Source organism: Nipponia nippon, unplaced genomic scaffold (genome assembly GCF_047370975.1).
Source record: "Nipponia nippon isolate SJK-2023a ecotype South Korea unplaced genomic scaffold, ASM4737097v1 scaffold_10, whole genome shotgun sequence".
In the NCBI taxonomy this organism is placed as follows: Eukaryota; Metazoa; Chordata; class Aves; order Pelecaniformes; family Threskiornithidae; genus Nipponia; species Nipponia nippon.
The window spans coordinates 20,894,214-20,911,800 of NW_028262291.1; the positions used below are offsets into that span (position 1 = coordinate 20,894,214).

Genomic DNA, 17,587 nt, shown 5'->3' on the forward strand with positions numbered 1-17,587 from the left:
GTTGTGTCTATGGTCTGGTCCTCTCATTTTCCCCTGTAGCTTTGGCCTCATCTCAGCCCTCAACCCCTGCAATATGTTGGTGACCACGGGCAACCTCGGGATGACAGAAAACGAAAGGACCGTAAGTCTGGTCAAACTGATGCTGCATCGCCCTCTGCAGACTGGCAGGCAACAACTGCCACGTGTTGAGGCAGAAGATGCAAACGAAAAGCAGGGTTGGGCGATAAAAGTCCCCTGACCATACTTTTTCTGCAGGTCAATGCAATGCAGTCGTTGATGAACACATCTGGAAAGCCCCATTTCCTTGGGCTCCGTTTTCACTGGACCCACAGTGAAAGACTGTATATGCAGGGATAAAATATTACACATACACTCACAGCACTATTTCATTATAATGATTCCCACCTCCCGAAAAATAAAATCAGCATGAAACGAAGAGACCAGCTTTTCTTTTACAAGAACAAGATGATCACATCAGAACAGCTAAAAATTCCTCCCTAATGCCTTTCTTGTGGGAATCTATAATGAGCTGCCACAGTATGGAGCATCCATATGTGTGTGTGCACACATGCAAGTCAGGGTGAGCATTTGCCTGTATTTGCCAAGGAGCCCAAAACTTGCTCAGCCACCTCGCAGCTCCCAGCCACAAGCTACCAGCATCTGTTTATTGACCTCCCATTTTTTTTGCTCCTGAGGCATCAGCTAAGCCATAGGGTCGGGTTTTCCACTCTGGCTCCACAGATGTTGTTGCTCCCCAATGCTTTATCAGCCTGCTGGCTCTTCAGGAATGACCCAAGTTTTGCCTTTCCTCCCCCTACAAAGCCTTACTTCAAGTCGCACACAAGCTCAAGGAACAAATGGCTTCCAGCAATGGATCAAGTAGGAGTTAAAACAAGGCGCTCAGTGCAACAAGTGGAGCCGGGCACATGCTTATGACTTGCTGTTTTGATCGCCGTAGCTGAATTCATTACATGAATTTGCTGATAGGCATCGCATGGTCAAGTTAGCAAAAGATCTGTCACCACCCTGAAAATTTTATTGTCTTTAATTGCAATTAAGTATATGCACAGAGGCATCATGAGAGCAGAGAGGACAGAATGGGAAACTGCTAGAGGGGGAAAAGACAAAGCTTTCAGCTTATGCTAATGAGCTTAATTTAAGTATCCTTTTGTAAGTTTGCTCTAGGGTTATGTGTATAAATTTAGTTTTAAAATAAAGTCATCTTAAATGCAGAGACACATCTCAACTTCCCCAGATCCCAGGACACAAGACCTCCCCTTGCTGGGTCCATGCCAGCTGTGCCCACAAGTGGCAGGGGAAAGGTGGGCACCACTGTGGTCTCCCTTCCTGGTACAAAGGCTTAAAGGAGGGGGAGGCCCTAAAAAAGGGGAGATAAATTTGAGCGACCTCAGAAAAGACATGGGGAAATGGTGATAAAGGAGAAGGGAACACAGGGCAGATGTCACCATCAGAATCCTCAGGGAGTCAGACCTGAGTCTGTGCAAATGCCCAAATGGACGTACCTTCCACACCAGGAGTCTTCCACTGTTTCCATGGAAAGACATGCACATGCATTTCTCATCAGCGTTTGCTGTTGGCTTTCTCAGCCCCATTTTGCATAGTTTCCTCTGGACTTGTGTGTATCTCGGTGAGTAGGACAGCCTGGCCCTGCTTGCTGGGGAAAGGGCAATAGATTTTTCCCAAAATGCCTTTGTTGTCCCCACAGTGAGGGCAGCCAAAGGGATGACAGGGAGGTAGAAGCTGATAACATCTTGGCATGGCTACCTGGCTTGTAAATCTAGTTTTTCACCAGCATAGGCCAGCATGTAGTGGGTGCTTTGTCCAGGGCAGGAGGTCTGCCGAAGGTCCACGTGACATAAATGACTCTGAAACCTCTAACAAAGACTAGACTTTGTCCTTTGGCAACTCCTGACATTGGCAGCGGAGCAGGAACCGAGAGCAGTGGGGTGCCAGCCATGGAAATGACACCTTTGCTGTTGGGCTGAATGACAGGAATCTGATTTCAAACTACCTGGTGGACCAGGGGTTGATGCAATCTCTTGCCAGCGTTCACTTACTTCCTAATGCTAGTGGTCTTCCTGAGAGCGTCACGCTAAGAAGGGCAGAGACATCCTTCACCAGCCGCAGCATCCCACCTGTCTGCCTGCCACGAAGCGTCCTGGCAAGCACCGAAGCCAGAAGCTTGTGCCATCCCCAAGCTCATGGCTGGGGTTCAGCAGGTTTCAGGTCAGATCCAGGGGCACAAGGACTGTTCTAGCAGCCCCTTTGTGTAGACGACCCTGTCTTTCCTGGGAGGGAATGGGGAAGAGGTGCACCCTCTGGCGTTCAGCTTTCTTCTGGGCACTAAGGAAGGTGGGTTTTAGCTCTTTGAGCTCTTCTGGTGGTCCTCCAGAAGAAGGATAATAAAGGCAACTGGGGGGAAAACCTCTAGCGCTCCCCCTGGGGTGCAACAAAGGCTGTGCTTCCCAGCCTGCGCCGCCATCTCCTCTGATGGCGTCAGCAGCCGCGGGAGGGAAAAATGGAGCTGGCCTTCTGCCTCTGGTTCATTTGCAGTCTATTGAAACATTAATTAATCTTCATGCTGTTGAGGTTGGGGGGAGAAAGTGGGTTACTTCAACCTGCAATTAGCATGCAATGAAGCTTGAGCGATGGCAGGGTAATCCTCAGGGAGGGGAAGAGCCAGCAAGAGTTTCGCAGGAGGAGGTGTAGGACTGGGGGCTCTGCTTGCTGCCGAGAGGCAGTTTTAGGGAGGCACGACCAGGGCTGTTCCCGGGGGACCCTTCCAGGCTGTGTGAGCATCCAGCATGCGCAGGAGCAGGGGGCTGCCCATGCCCTAGCCCCTGCCCGGGGGGTTAACTCCCAGGAGAAGTGGCAGGGAGGCAGTAATGTGCTCAACATCACTCCCCGTCCAGGCAGGACAGGGCTTGTCTGAGGAATGGAGAAACTATTTGCAAACTCCAGCATCTCTATGCGCACTTTAACACTGTGGTGGCCTCATTTTCGGATGGATCCTTCAATGGCAACTGCTCCCTTGCTCTGGGCTAAACCCTGGCAAGTGGCTACATGATCAGGGGTAAAAAGTTAAAGTGGCCTCTATCATCATCAAGTTTTGCGGGATGTTTGCATCGTCACTAAGCCAGGTACGATCGCGTATGGAGTGCGGCTCTGTGAGGCCCTGAAGAGCTGCCCTGGGAGGAAAAAAGCCATCACAACCCAAAACTGCTTTTCTCCCTCTAGCAGGCACCATGTGTACAACAGCAGAGGTTGCGTAGTAACGGCAGCAGGAAGGCGTCAGCTCTGCCCTCCTTGCTCCCCGCAGAGCGCCGAGAAGAGCGAGGTATGTATCCGCAGCAAAACCGGGCTCTTAAAGTCCCTAAACTTTCCCTTCTCCTTACCGGGGAGGAGCACATAGCAATTTTAAAGCCATACATCGCAGAGGCTGCTTTGTAGGGAACAGTTGGTTGTGCTTAATTGAACTGTTGTGTGAGCCAGGGGGATGGGGTGTTTGTGGGAAGAAGAAACAAGGGGGAGAAGCTAAGATTTGCGGGGGTGGGGAAGGGAGGCGACTCAATGTGTTGCCTAGAAAGCTCTCGGCACTTCAAAACCTTTCTTCGCTCTGCCTTGTGAAAGTCTGGATGAGCTTTTACTGGGGCTAAAAGTACTGGGAAACAATAGGGAGACAGGGAGTAGCCGGCAGCCGGAGGAGGAAGCCAGCCGAGCGATGACGAATGCTTTCCAGCCCCAGCCAGGCGCTGGCACCCTTGCTCCGGCCGCGGGACGGGTGTGCAGGCAAGCTGCTGGTCACTGGGATCGGGTGGGTGCAGCGGCACGGGGAAAGCCCAGGGAGGGCGACAGTCATCGCAGCAGCAAAACTCCGACGCACCCATCCTCCATTGCTCTCACGGCTTCATTTCAAACAGCTTAGAAGAGAGGCCTTTATGCCAGCGAGGTGCAGCTCGTCTGCTTGTCAACGTGTTGCGCTAACGAGGGAGACGGAATATGAGAGAAGATGCATCACAGATAGGACTGGTGAAAGGGATGGAGAGGGGGAACATCCCAGGCCCTCCAAGCTGGCCCCCATACGCAGCTCTCTGGCAAGCTGGAAGTCAGGGAGACCGCTAAGGAATGGATATTTTTGTTGTCGTTCCCAGTTCAAACAGTTCCCAGTTCTGACCTCCCCGGGGCAGTACAAGGGGGGGTCCTGTCTCCCCTGGTCGAGACCCCTCCCTCCCATGTTGCCTCTCCCTGGGTGACCTGCATGCATCCCTGCTGTGCTCCAGGTCCCAGCATGGGGCAGGGGTTACCCTGCCAGCCCGGGGGGGACACCTTCCCATTTAATGGTTGATCCTCCTATCCCTTGTGCATGCCTTCGCTACAGGGATTTCCCCCTCTCCTGTCTTGTTTGCTGCATATCCCAGTGCTCTTGCTCTGGGAGGAGATAGGGGTGGATGTGAAAAAGGGGCAACGCGGAGGGGGGAAAGGGGAAAGGGAGGAAAAAAGGGAAGTGAGGGAGAAGATGAAAAAGAGGGAAGAAACAGGGAAAGAGGAGGGAAAGGGGAGAAAAGGAGGGCAGAAGGGTGGAAAAGGAACAAAAGACAGAAGGGGGGAAGAGGGAGAAGGAGGAAAGGGAGAGAAAAGGGTAGTGGGGAGAGCACAGGAAGAAGAGGGAAGGAAGGGAGAAAGAGAGGAGGAAGGGAAGAAAAAGAAGAAAGAGGGAAGGGGAGAAGGGAGAAAACAGAGGGAAAAGAGGGGAAAAGAAGGGAGGCAAATGAGGGAAGTGGGGAGGGCATAGGAAACAGAGAAGAAAGGGGAAGGTGAGAAGGGGAAAAGAGAGGAAAAAGAGGGAAGTGAGGAGAACACAGGGAAAAAGAGGGGAGGAAGAGGGTATGGAGGAAACAGATGAAGAAGAGGGAGGGGGGGAAAGAAGGGAGGAAAATGAGAGGGAAACGAGGGGAAAGGGGAAAAGAAGGGGAAAGAGGGAAGCAGGGAGGAGTCAGGAAAAAGGGAAGAAAGGGAAAGGTAAGAAGGCGGGAAGGAGAGTGGAAAGGGGGAGAAGTGGCAGAGAGGGCAAGAAAAAAGGGAGGGAAGGGAGAAGAGGGAAGGAAAAGAGGAAGAAAAGGGGAGAGAAAGAGGAAAAGGGGGAAGAAAGGGAAAGGGGGGGGAGGGAAGGGGACAGACCCCGCCCCGCCGCGCTCGGGGCTCTGCCCTCCCCGCCGCGCCCCCCCCCGCTCGGCTCGGCGCCGCCGCCGGCCGCCCCGGGGAGGAGGAGCCGGGCGGGGCGGGGCGGGCGGCGGCGGCTGCGCGGGGCGGGCGTGCGGGCGGAGCGGCGGTAGGAGCCGGGCGCCGGGGGCCGGGAGCGGGAGCGGGAGCGGGGGGGGCTCCGGCCCTGGGCAGCAGCGGCAGTGCGAGAAACGGGGCGGGGGGGAGGGAGAGGAGGAAGCCTCGTGGGCAAAGCGGGCAGCTGCCTGCAGCCGGGTGACCGGGCAGCGAGCGGCAGCGATGGCGGGTGTGCCCGCGGCCGTGGGACCGAGCCGGTGCTCGGAGATACGGTACCGCGAAACGGGATTCTCCCTCAGCTTGTAGGAGGGCGCGGAGCTTGGGGGTGGAACCCTTTCTTCAGCTGAGGGATGTGAGACAGGGGAAAAATACAGGGAGCAAACTCGGGAGGTGTTCGCTAAATTACGCAATTGGTTTCCTTTGCGCTGTTCTCCCGCTTACTTCCACTGGCTCGGCTCGGCACTCATTTTTAACACCGCGTGACTCAAGCCCCTTTACACGCGGGGCTGTGATGCGAACCCACCGAGGAGGTGGCCCGTGACTTCCAACAGCGCCTTGCTCTGGGTTTGAAAGGGGAAACTCCAAGTACGTGCAGGAGCTCTGCTGACGCAGTGCGCGGCGCCCAGGTTTCCTTCGTGTGCTCTGAGAGCGCGTGCTCGGCACCTCCCGCCTCCCCCCGCGCGGACGAGGCACGTGCTGCCGTGCGACCTGGTGCGTGCTCTGACACCGAGCTCGCCTCCGTGAGAAGCCTAGTTGGGGATACCCTTGGTTTTACGGTAGCAGGAGGCGACTGTAGTGGGGGAGGACAGTGATGAACTGCAGTCCGTAACGCCTGGTGCGGTTTTTTTACTGTTCACATGCCAATGTGATGGCTCAGGAGATGATTTTTTTTTTTTTTTTTACAAATACCCTGTAGTCTGAGTCATGTTAGCAAAGCCAAGACACCAAGACTGCATTTCGCCACCTACTGGAGCGCTGCCTTTAATACTATTCCTTGTAAGCCTAGAGCTCAGCTATTGGCCTTAGGGTATTTTTGTGCATGTTTATCTGGAGCTGCTCTGCAAAGTGCAGTGTTTACATCAGTTCAGAAAGGCAGTTTGACTGCAGAGCAAAAAAAAAATTCCTGCTTACCAGCTTCTCTGTACTTCGACTTGCCCAACCAGCGTGACCTTTCAAAGCTTGGATATCAAATCGTGGAGGAACACTTCTCCCACCTGCCTCTCACATACAGACGTGTGGCCAGCAGGATTTTTACTCTAAGCCCAGGCAGATCCAATGTTCATCTAACTCATTCACCCTCATTCTCTCAAAAGTCCCCTAATTTTAAATATAGCTCGAGGTCCCACAATCAGCCAGGTGTGCCTCACTAGTAATACTCAGCGTCCGTGTGGCTTAGTACTGCGATAGTGAGAGAGTAGCACCAGTGCCTCCGAAAAGTTCATTCTGGTTAAGCTCCCTTGGAGAGGGAAGGGGAGCATATTACTCTCACACACGCAGCCTCCAGATAACAAGCTGTTAGCGTATCTCTCCAAGATCCGTGTGCTTTTTGCCTCTTGGAGGAGGGCCTTGCCGAGTCCCAGACAAAACCATGCCAACACTGCTGGCTCGTACTGGTGCTTGCAGCAGGCTGGTGTTGGAAAAACACAGTCTGCCCTCTTTGCACAGTGTAACTTGTGGCTGAGAGCTGGGGGGGTTGAAGAGGATTGTTGCTTCTCAGTCAATGAAAAAAAAAAGTTTGATTTATTTTTTTTTATTTTCAGATCTTATCTCAACTGTCAGAATGGAGCTTGACATCCAGTGTGAGGAGATGAGCCCATCTAGATGGGCTGAACTTCTGTCCACAATGAAGTCCTGTAAAACCATCAGGTAGAAACTAGTTGCGTATCATCTCTTCTAAGTAAGAACTATTGCATTTCTCTCCTGTGTTTTTCAGCTGCAGAGCTTTTGGCCTGTGACTTAGAAATTGCACAGTAACAGGAATGATTCTACCTATTTTTATTGAGAAAGTTAATTTAAAGGGGGGAAAAAAACCCCACCCTCTTGCGAAGTTTTTTCAACTACAGATAAGCATCCTTTGATATGAAGTATTGCTGCCCTTGTTCTGTGGCGCGCCGTAGAACTCAGCTAGGTAACGTGGTTATCTAAACATTTGACCACTGTTTTGGTAATTCTGTCTTTCTCCCTCAAGAGAGGGAAGACGTCTCTCTGTGCTCATTAGGTTGCACGGTCTCTGGGCTGCAGGTCAGCTGCTGTCAAGTAACTGTTAGACTCACAAGCCACATGCCATCAACTTCTAATTCTTCACTTGGCCTTCAAGAGTACCTGCCTTGCGTGTTAAGCAAACCAGTGTGAGGGAACCATCTCCTGGAGTGTAAGCTGTAGGTTCAGGGTTCAGAAGAGTGGCTTCTGCACTCTTCCCCTTCTTCTGGTTGGGAATTCACACCACACAGGCTGGCATCGTCTTGCTTGGGCTGGAGCGGGTGGGCCGCATCAATCCAGTGATGGCTTGGAGGAAGTCAGGCAGGTTGAAGGTGACTTGCTTTTGTTTTGCCAAGGAGCTTTTTGCAGGCAAGCTTCATGGGCCTGACCTTGACATCCCAAGGTCTGCCTCGGATGGCAGAAGGCAGTGGGATGGTTGTCTCCTGGGCAGAGGCTGGGCTGCTCAAGACATAGTGGATGAGAGCGGCTGCAGCAGGGATTTTTAATCAGTGTTGAACATGATCCCATTGGGAGCCAAGTCTTCTTGCTGGAGGGAGGGAGGGAGGGAGGGAGGGAAGGAGAAGCCTACTAGAGCCTCAGTTTTCATAGTGTTGTCTAAGGAGAAATGACCCTGCAAGTTTTGGCAGTCCTGGCTGTGGCTGTGCCTGGGGCTGTAGGGTTCTTCATGACACCTTCCTTTTGCCCCATGCCTTTTCTGCCTCCCTGTACACCTCCCTGCCTGTCCTGGGCTCCTGATCCTTTCTTCGGCTGTCCTTCCAATTCAGTTCCCCCCATCAATTTAGCAACAACTAGAAAAATGCTGATGTCCAGTGGGAGAAGGCACTGCCACACTGCAAACTCGCAGTTTGTGTACAGAGAGTCACGCTGGAGAGAGACAGTGCAGACTGGTGTGACTCACCCACATGAGACCAGACTGGTGATGGGTGTCTCTGGGGCTGGCTGAAGACCCAGCCTGGCTGGTATCAGTGCAGAACCAGTCTGACAGCCTGTAAGCTGGCCTCTCTTTAGACATGGCTTCAGACACCAGGTGGTTTGTCGCTATCAATGTTTAAATGAAGGTGCATCCTCCAGCTGAAGCCCTGCCACGGCAGAGTGGCTTGAGCCATGTGCCCTCTTATGCGCAACACAGAGGAGGTTCATGGCTTGGGGAACTGCCATCCAGCCCCTCCTGTACTGCAGCCCTGCAGAGAGAGCACATCTTGGTTTGGGCCATGCATCACCCAGCAGGCCACACACATACTTGTGGAGGAGTCCCAGGGGCTGCAGGGGACTAAATCTCCCACTTTGCTTTCACAGGGAATGCTCCAGCCAGGGAGAACAGAGCAACCCTGAAGACTAAAGTGCTCCTTCTCTTTCAGGCTGGATGACTGCAATCTCTCCAGCAGTAACTGTGAGGATCTCTCGTCCGTCATCAAGATGAATCCATCCCTCACAGAGCTGAAGCTGAACAACAACGAGCTGGGAGATGCAGGCATTGAATATCTGTGTAAAGGGTTGCTGATGCCAAGCTGTAGCCTACAGAAGTTATGGTAAAGCCCCGTTGATTATCTTGCTCTACATGCTTGCAGTCTGCTGCAGTCATGAGGCAAACTAGTATGTGATGGTAGTAAGAGCCATGCTGATGCATCTCAGCAATTACCTATGTCAGGTGGCTGGAAAACTCCAGAAGTTTTTATCTAAGTGATATATTTATTGGAAGACTCCAGATCATCAGTCTGTCTTCCTTTGTCTTCCAGCACCAAGGGAAGGACAGGAAGGGTTTTCCCAGCCAAGCAAAGGCTTTCTGGAGACTTTCTTTAGAAGAGGTAGGAGATCTTCCCGCAGCCTAGGCAGCTGAATTATCTGTTTAGTCCAGTTTAAACAAAAGGACGACCACACAGGGCCCCATTCTGCCATTAGCACATACCTGACTTTTTCACAAATGCATTTTTTAGAGGGCTCTTCTGCCAGTTTTAAGCACAGCATTTCATGTCTGGTCCACTTTGCTTGCTCCTTTCTCTAGGAGCCAAGCAAAAGGGTGTTCTCATGAGCCTTGGTGTTTCAAGAGCTGTCAGTCTTCCTACACTCTACTAGACTGGCTCTGCCTCAAGCCTTGTCTTCTCAGTTGGGCAGGACCAGCTTGGTTCAAGACAGCATGTGTTGCAGAGGCACCAGCACCACGTTATAGCATTAGTGGGCTTCCCTCAACAACCATGGTGCAGAAGCTTTAGTCAAAGCCAGTGGCTGCTGCCCCTGTTCCTCAGTGACCCTCAAATGATGCTGCCTTCTCTGTCCAGCATCTCTTCTGCAGGGTACTGGAGTCCTCCAGCTCCTGAGGTGGGTCTAGGATCTTCATGACACCACCTTGTAAAAATCATTTGCCTTTTAGATCAGATATGCCTGCCTCAAAGTCCCTGTGCCCCCTGCAATGAGGACTCACTGACAAATAGAGGGAAAGCTGACTGTGAAGCTAATGAAACTGCAACTCTCTGTCAGCCTTCAAGAAATAACTGTGATACTCTGTACTGGAAGACTAACACAAGTAATTTTTCAGAGAGTTTGTCCTGAGCTTCAGACTTCTCCAGATGCTCAAGTAACAGCCTGGATTAGGCTGTTTTGCTTCTGTAGAAACATCATCGTCCATTTTTGGGGTTCTGGTAAGGTGCCTTAGGGAATAAAAGAGCAGCCAAAACCAAATCAAACTTAGTACTACCATGCACAGCACCTCTCCATTGCCAGAAAGTCTTGTCTGATAACTCTAAACACCCCGTAGCAATACCAGCACGGTTCCTACACTGCTTCTCCCAGCCTGAGTGCTGAAGGATCAGCTTCATAGATCCTTCTTGTAGTATACCATTAAACTTCTAAATGATATTCAGGGATTTAAGCCAAGTTGGATGAGATTTTACTTCTAGCTACTCTGGATCACATTTCCAGAGGGGGCAAGAAATCATAAGATGCCATTGCTTTATCTCTGGGATAAGTCTCATGATGATGAGAACACTTCTATAAAGCAGCTCCAGTGCTACTTAATGTAGGGTGGATCCTTCCTCAGCTAGAGATGCTGTATGAGCGATTACATTGAAGGAAGCATGGGAGCTAGTGTTCGTGCTACAGGTGTAATACAAGCTGATAAAATATTTTGGCACACGTGTAAAATAGCAGTACTAACCTGGACGTACTGCTTTCTAGAGGGTTATGTGCTGTCAGTGCCACAGTGTCCTTTCCAAGCTCAAACCTCAGCAGATGCACCTCTCTGAGAAGGGCCTCCATAATTCTGGGGGTGCATTTCCTTCACCCCGGTTGCCTCTCTTCTTTAGGCTGCAAAACTGCAATCTGACGAGTGCCAGCTGTGAGACTCTCCGCTCTGTCCTCAGCGCACAGCCGTCCCTGACAGAGCTGCACATAGGTGATAACAAACTGGGAACTGCTGGAGTGAAGGTGCTGTGTCAAGGGATGATGAACCCCAACTGTAAGCTGCAGAAGCTGCAGTAAGTAGTCACTGGGCTTTTTTGGTCATCAAACAGGTCATGCTTGTCTTTCCCTTGAGGCAAGCAGGAGTTTTGTTGCCAGATGTGGATTTTTTCCTGTTTTATCTGAAATTGTGTCATGCTTATTCATGCTGGATTTGTAAGAGCTGGGTGTCTATTCCCATAGGCTTTGTTTAGCCCCCCTGGCAGTGGTGGCTGTTAATGTGGGACCTCTCAGACACCCAGGGAAAGTTTGATTCTGCTGCACTTGGTCCTTGTTTTATGGCTGAGCGGGACCCAGGCCTATTCGCAGCCCTCAGCTCCTCCTGGCAAGGCTCAGTGGCGAGGCTGCATGATGTGTCGCAATGAAAAACTCGGTTGTGTGTTCCAAGGCAGCCTGTGTATTGGTTTAACAGAGGACTACTGTAAAAATGGGGTGGGTAATTAGTCTTGCTAGAGTCCCCTGGGGTCTAGTTTAAGAATTAACACTTCCTGAAATGAGCAGGGAGATGCTGTTAAAAACTCTTACGGTTATCTCTGTTTTCATCATGTGTTGCCTGGTCTCAACTCACGTTGGCATGTTTTCTGCCCTGGCTAACACACAAGTCTGCCCAGCTGATGTCTTGAGGGTAGCAGGATGTGGTGAAGACGGTTGGTTTTCCCCTGGACTTCTTTTGTTCTTGCAGGCTGGAGTATTGCGAACTCACAGCTGATATTGTGGAAGCTCTCAATGCCGCTCTGCAAAGCAAGCCCACCCTGAAGGAGCTCAGCCTGAGTAACAACACGCTGGGAGATACAGCTGTAAAGCAGCTGTGCCGGGGACTGGTGGAGGCAAGCTGCAACCTAGAGTTACTACAGTAAGGAAGAGCTGGTCATCTCTAACTGCAACTAGTCCTGCTGCTAGTCATACCATCCATAAGACAGGAAAAATTATTGTCAGGAATGCTTGAAATTTAGGCCACATTTTTTGCTGGCTCAGATTTCTGTAACTGGAAACTGCAAGCAAATGTCTGGGGCTTTCAGTTTTGGGGTTTTTTGACTTCTTTTTTAGCACGTGATTCTGAGCTCACTCTTAACGCCTGTTGGTACAATGTGAGCATGTACCCCAGGTTAAACCTGCAATTACAAGGGATGACTGCTCGCCAATATCTGAGAGCAGAGGAGCAATCGCCCTCAGTGGCTCCAGTTCTTACCCCTGAATTACCAGCCAGCTGAGTGTATTTATTCAGATCCCTTTTTTGCTTCAAAACAGAGATGCTAGATTTGGCCTCCTATCTGGGGTAAAGCCCCTGAAGGGGGTTTAGAGCAGAAGCACAATTAATTTTATCTTGCCCCTGTGCTTCAGCAGGGGTTGGCTGCCAGGGACTTACTGTGTGATACAGCCAAAAATTCTTCTTAAAAAGGACAGTCGATATAAAAGGGGAGTTTGGCAAAAATGATCCTTTCATTAATGGATGTGAATGGCTGGGTCAGAGTAAAAGTGCCCTGCAGCCTTGTGGAGTGCAGAAGCAGTGTGTTGCCTCACCCAGAGCCCGTCTAGGATACCTGTATCATCTCTGAGCCTTGCAGGGTCTAGCAATACCCAGCTGAGCTGCACTGGTTTGCAGCAAGGGACGAGCCCATAGCCCCTTCTCAGTCTGAACTGGGGGTGTTGGGGTGTATCTAACACGGCAGGTCTGGAGCAGCAACTGACTCAACTATGCTTTTTTCTGCAGCCTGGAGAACTGTGGCATAACCAGCGATAGCTGTCGGGAGATTAGCGCGGTTCTCAGTAACAAGTCATCACTGATAGATCTCTCTGTGGGGGATAACAAGATCGGGGACTCTGGTCTGGCTCTGCTGTGCCAAGGACTGATGCATCCTAACTGTAAAATCCAGAAGCTATGGTAAGGGTAGGCAGAGGTTACTTAAATCCCTCTTGCAGCCTCTGAGCTATCTACGTTGTGCTGCTGATTTGTTCTTAAGTGGAAAGCTTCTCAGTTACACCCTCTAGTGAAATAAGAATGTCTCTGCTGCAAATTAGTTCTCAAAACTGGGTGGACGATACCATGAACAAGCGGGACCACACTGAAATCGCTTGGATCAAATTCTGGGGAGAGGGTGAATGGAAATTTGTGATGGTGTTGTCTTGGCTTCCTGTTGAGTTCTCTGTCTACTAGAATTGCATGTTCCTATTTTTGTTCTTCCCTGCAGGTTATGGGACTGTGATCTCACAAGCGCTAGTTGTAGAGATCTCTCCAGACTCATCAGTACAAAAGAGACCCTCACAGAGATCAGTCTGATAGACAATAACCTGAGAGACTCGGGGATGGAAATGCTGTGTCAGGCGCTCAAGGATCCCAAATCTAAACTCCAGGAGCTATGGTGAGCTGCTGTCAAGTTTCACATACCCACTGCCTTCTGTGGAGACCTCACTGAAGAAAGATGTAGGTGAAGTAATGCCCACCAGGTAGATCCTCCGTTGCGATGGTTCCACAAACAACTCGTGCCAGTTGTTACCTAACAGATTTAGACTTACAGAGCTAAAGGGATTTGCATTTCTAAAGTTGTAGACACTTTGAAAATCTGCCCCATAGTCATCCTGTTATAAGCAATAGGAGACCAAGCATCACTTGCAGAGCTGCTGTGTAATATATTTTATCGTGCAACAAATGGCAGCTAGGAGACTTTTGAAGTTTGAAAGGCCTCATGTAATAGCAAAATGAGTGCTGTGATCAGATATCTTGGGTTCTCCACTGGATCCAAGCTCTCTCATTGATGAGCCAAAAGAAGGCTCTAATGGCATAAACCATTCTCAGCATCCTCTCTGCTGACAGCATTACCTTTTAGGCTGGAATGGTCTGGTATCATGTGGCCAGGAGAGGAAAATTGTTCTTTCACATAGAACTTGAACAAGCAGCACTTGAACTTTCATGCATTGCAAGTTCAGCTCCTGCCCCCAGCTGCATTCTTCCCCTGCCCTGGTGGCCTCGGAGTTGATGAGGTGCCTCAGGAGTGCACGGTGGAGCTGAGAGTGACTGTGAGAGCAGCACGCTTCATCTCTGATCATTCCTGTGCTTTTTGGGCAGGTGCCTTTCCTAGGTGCATGATCCGAGACAGACATCCCAAATATAGAGTGGGAGAGGTGCTGCTTAGAAAGGATCGAGCAGGCGGGGGTTTGAGAGGAGTACAGTGATTGTGGGAAGGCTTTGGTTCCTCTGTTCCCACTGTCCGGGCTCCTGTGAAGCAAATGCGAAGAAGTGAATGGTGCCTGATACTCTCTAGAATCCCCATCTAGATCTCATGTCACTTTTGCCTTGCAGGATTAGGGAGTGTGGGCTCACGACTGCTTGCTGCAAGGCTGTCAGCTCTGCTCTCAGCGTGAACAAGCACTTGAAAGTACTGCACATGGGTGAGAACAAGTTGGGAGATGCAGGTGTTGAACTCATGTGTGAAGGGCTGCTGCACCCCAACTGCAACATCCAGTCACTGTGGTAAGGTGCACCCTCAGAAGTCGTATTTTCTCTTGCTGGGTTACCCTTCCAAGAATGGTGTGCAGAGGGAAGAAGATAGTAATAGATGGTAGCATGGTATTTTTTTGCTCACATGAAACCATTCACACCACAAACTGATGTTTAACTAGTCCACTAGCAAGTAAATGGAAGCCACAAGTGCTTCCATGTATCCTGTTACTCATGGTCTCTTGCAAGTACAGGCTGTCACCCATGCGACAGTGCATTCATAGCCATCCACAGGTGCTTTCCCAGGTGCAGAACTGTAAGTTCACAGTGCAGTGTACCTTCAGGATCTAAAGCAAAGTGTGGGGAGGCTGTTGGGATCTTGCTTTGTTTTGTGAGCAGCTCACTGTAGAGCTTCCTGTGCCCTTCTCTGAACTCGCCCACAGAGCCTGTCTCAGGTGGGACCCTGAGATGGAGGACCTGCTGGTCCAGGTCTGGCGCGTTAATTCCCATGCCTGCCCGTCGCAGTGGAAAGCCTGCCTGAATTCACCAGTTGCCTCCTGCGTTCCGTAGTCTCTATAGGTGCCAGCACAAGTGCTGGTCCACCCTTACCAGTAGGAGCAGGAGGCCAGCTGGAGCATCACCTCCAGCCCTGTAGTGGGTCTCGCCTTCCCCATCTGCCTGTTCCCTTCTCAGAAGGGCACCGAACTCTGGACTGATGTGGCTACAGCCTGTGTGATGCTCAGGGCAGTCTCCTCCATGCAATTTGACAGAAGGCAGAGCTGTGCTCCGATGCCCGAGACTCAGTGAGTGCGTTGAGCAGATGAGTTGTGGGAGACATCAGTAAGAGCTGAAGTCTCTGCCCAGAAGGATATGTTTGCTGACCAGTTAAAGCCCCTTGGCTGTCAGCTGAGAGGCCTCAGTTGCCCTTTTTAGAGAGACGATTAAAATTCTCAAGTAAGAAACTTTAGAGATGATTTATGATCAGTTTAAATCAAAGAGAAGATTATGCATGATGTTGAAGTTGAGAATATCTTCTTAGGGTTCTTTCTCCCTCTGTAGCCACACACCGTTAAGCTTTAGGGAGGACTTTTAGGTGTTCAGCAGTTACCATGAGGATTGCTGTCTCTGTGAGAAGACCACAGACCAGCCCCTGCTGATGTCTCAGAGATGCCAGCCTAACAGGGATCTCTGGTCCATGCTAGGGATGTCGGCGCCTGCTGCCCAAGTATGGGCTGGTGGGCTGGTCTCTGGAGCCATCGCTCACTGCACTGGCCTCTCCATCCTCTCCCTGCAGGCTGGGTAACTGCGATCTCACGGCAGCCTGCTGTGCAACCCTTGCCACCGTCATGGCTACCAAGCAGTGCCTTACTGAGCTGGACCTGAGCTACAACTCTCTGGAAGATGAAGGCATCAGGAAGATCTGCGAAGCCTTGAGGAATCCCAGCTGCAACATGCAGCAGTTAATGTGAGAGATGTTTGTGGTCCTGGTTGTGTTCCCCCTGGCAGGTGGTGAGCTCCAGCGAGCTGGGAGCTGCAGGGAGGGGGGCTGCGAGCACAGGCTCTCTGGGAATTGCACCTGAGGGCAACTGGGGGTCAAACACCATCTGCATTTTGCAAAACGCTCCTTGTCCCTTCCAAGTAACGTGACCACAGTGCCTTGATCTGCTTTCGTCCATAGGGACCAAGAACAAGGAGAAGGTGGTGCTGGGGAGGGAGTAATAGGGTCCTATGTTGTAAGGCATGTTTCTGGCTGTTGGGCCAGACTCTCCAACCAGCCATTTGTGTGTCTTTCTCTTTCGTTAATGGAAGGATGCTCACTAAACCAGCTTGCCTTTTTGTTTGAGTGTAGTTTGTATGACATTTTCTGGAGTTCTGAAGTGGATGATGAACTGAGAGCCCTGGAAGAGTCCAAGCCTGAAGTGAAGATCATTTCATGAGAGGTGACTGCCTGCAGAGCAACGTAAAAGCAACGTCCTCTTCTTAATCTGAACTTTTTCATATATAAAGCTAATTAACTTAATAGAGAATTTGCTTGTACCAAAAACGTTTGTGGATTCCCTGAGTGGGTGTCCAGGGAGCTGATCAACCTTCTGTGCATCTCTGGATGTACTAACTCTGAGGCTCGTGAAAACGTTGTACATTTTCACTGCAGCATTACTATCCTTGAAATAAACAATTACTGGGCATCTTCTAGAAGTGGGTCTCTACCCTTTAGGAGCTCTTTAATCCTATAATCCCTTCTAATGCATTAGTCAGGCTTTAAAGAGAGCTCCTTTCCAAAGACAGGAGGAGAACTACCTACTGTATTATTACTGGGTGGTGCTTTTGCCAGGTCTCTGGGGAAGGCTCTCCAAAAAAACAAATGTTTTTTTAATCTAAAATGGAGCTCTCCCCTGCCTTTCCCTAGAAGAGTTCTTGGAAAAGCAGTGGTGGCCAAGGCACTAGAGAAGAAAGAAATGAGCAGCTGTTCAGCCGCGTAACTTCAAAATTGGTGTCCCTTGAAAAGTGATTTCCCTACAAACAAAAGATGCTGTGTACATTTCTGTTAGTATGGGAAATAATTAAATGGTTTGATAGTTTGCTCTGGCAAGAGTGGTTCTACAGGAACTTTATTAAAGTCTTTGCAAATAATTAAATGCTTCATTCTTCTACTTACAAAAAGAAAAATAAGATAAATCTGTATATTTCTCCTTTAAGACCAATCCATCACTTCTGAACTACAATACTACTAACACTTTGTTTTACATGTTTGCTTTTGGTAAGTTCATAGCTGAAGCATGTCAGGAGAGGATCTTAGTCAAAGCCCTAGGTGGACAGCAAGCCTAGAAGACATTCCCCTGGTTTCAGGGGACACTGACTGGGTTTTCTTGCCCAGTCAGAGTTTCAATAAACTTTGTTCCAAGGGAAAATGCAGCTGTTGCACACTGGAAACACTAAAGTACGAATGTAGCTTTAAAAATGTAGGAGACAAACCTGGCATCGCCCTGGAGTGGCCTTGCAGGAGGAATGCTGAAAAAAAATCCCGTTCCCCAACATCTCTCTTCCTAGAGCAGTCACTTGGTGTTTCATTCACTTGCAAATCCTGCCTGGGCACCCAAGTTAAAGGTGTCCTCCAGGCTTTGCCTTGTGATGCTCACAGGTCATCCTGTAGAGGCTGTAACTGGCTTTTCTTTGACTTAA

General features: G+C 50.2%; 1 protein-coding gene across 5 annotated transcripts; it reads left to right on the top strand.

Moving 5' to 3' along the window:
- The first annotated feature begins 3,298 nt into the window (after positions 1 to 3,298).
- Positions 3,299 to 17,051, top strand: RNH1 (ribonuclease/angiogenin inhibitor 1). Of its 5 annotated transcripts, none has more exons than XM_009470322.2 (10): positions 3,299 to 3,358; positions 7,059 to 7,164; positions 8,877 to 9,047; positions 10,818 to 10,988; positions 11,654 to 11,824; positions 12,683 to 12,853; positions 13,161 to 13,331; positions 14,270 to 14,440; positions 15,702 to 15,872; positions 16,257 to 17,051. In XM_009470322.2, exons 2-10 carry the CDS (start codon positions 7,079 to 7,081, stop codon positions 16,342 to 16,344), a joined length of 1,371 nt encoding a protein of 456 aa, XP_009468597.1. In that variant the 5' UTR covers positions 3,299 to 3,358; positions 7,059 to 7,078; the 3' UTR covers positions 16,345 to 17,051. The 5 variants fall into 5 exon arrangements, with proteins under 5 accessions (XP_009468597.1, XP_087602011.1, XP_087602012.1 ...); XM_087745885.1 differs by lacking the exon at positions 3,299 to 3,358 and adding an exon at positions 5,318 to 5,350; XM_087745886.1 differs by lacking the exon at positions 3,299 to 3,358 and adding an exon at positions 5,528 to 5,570.
- The last annotated feature ends 536 nt before the right edge of the window (positions 17,052 to 17,587 follow it).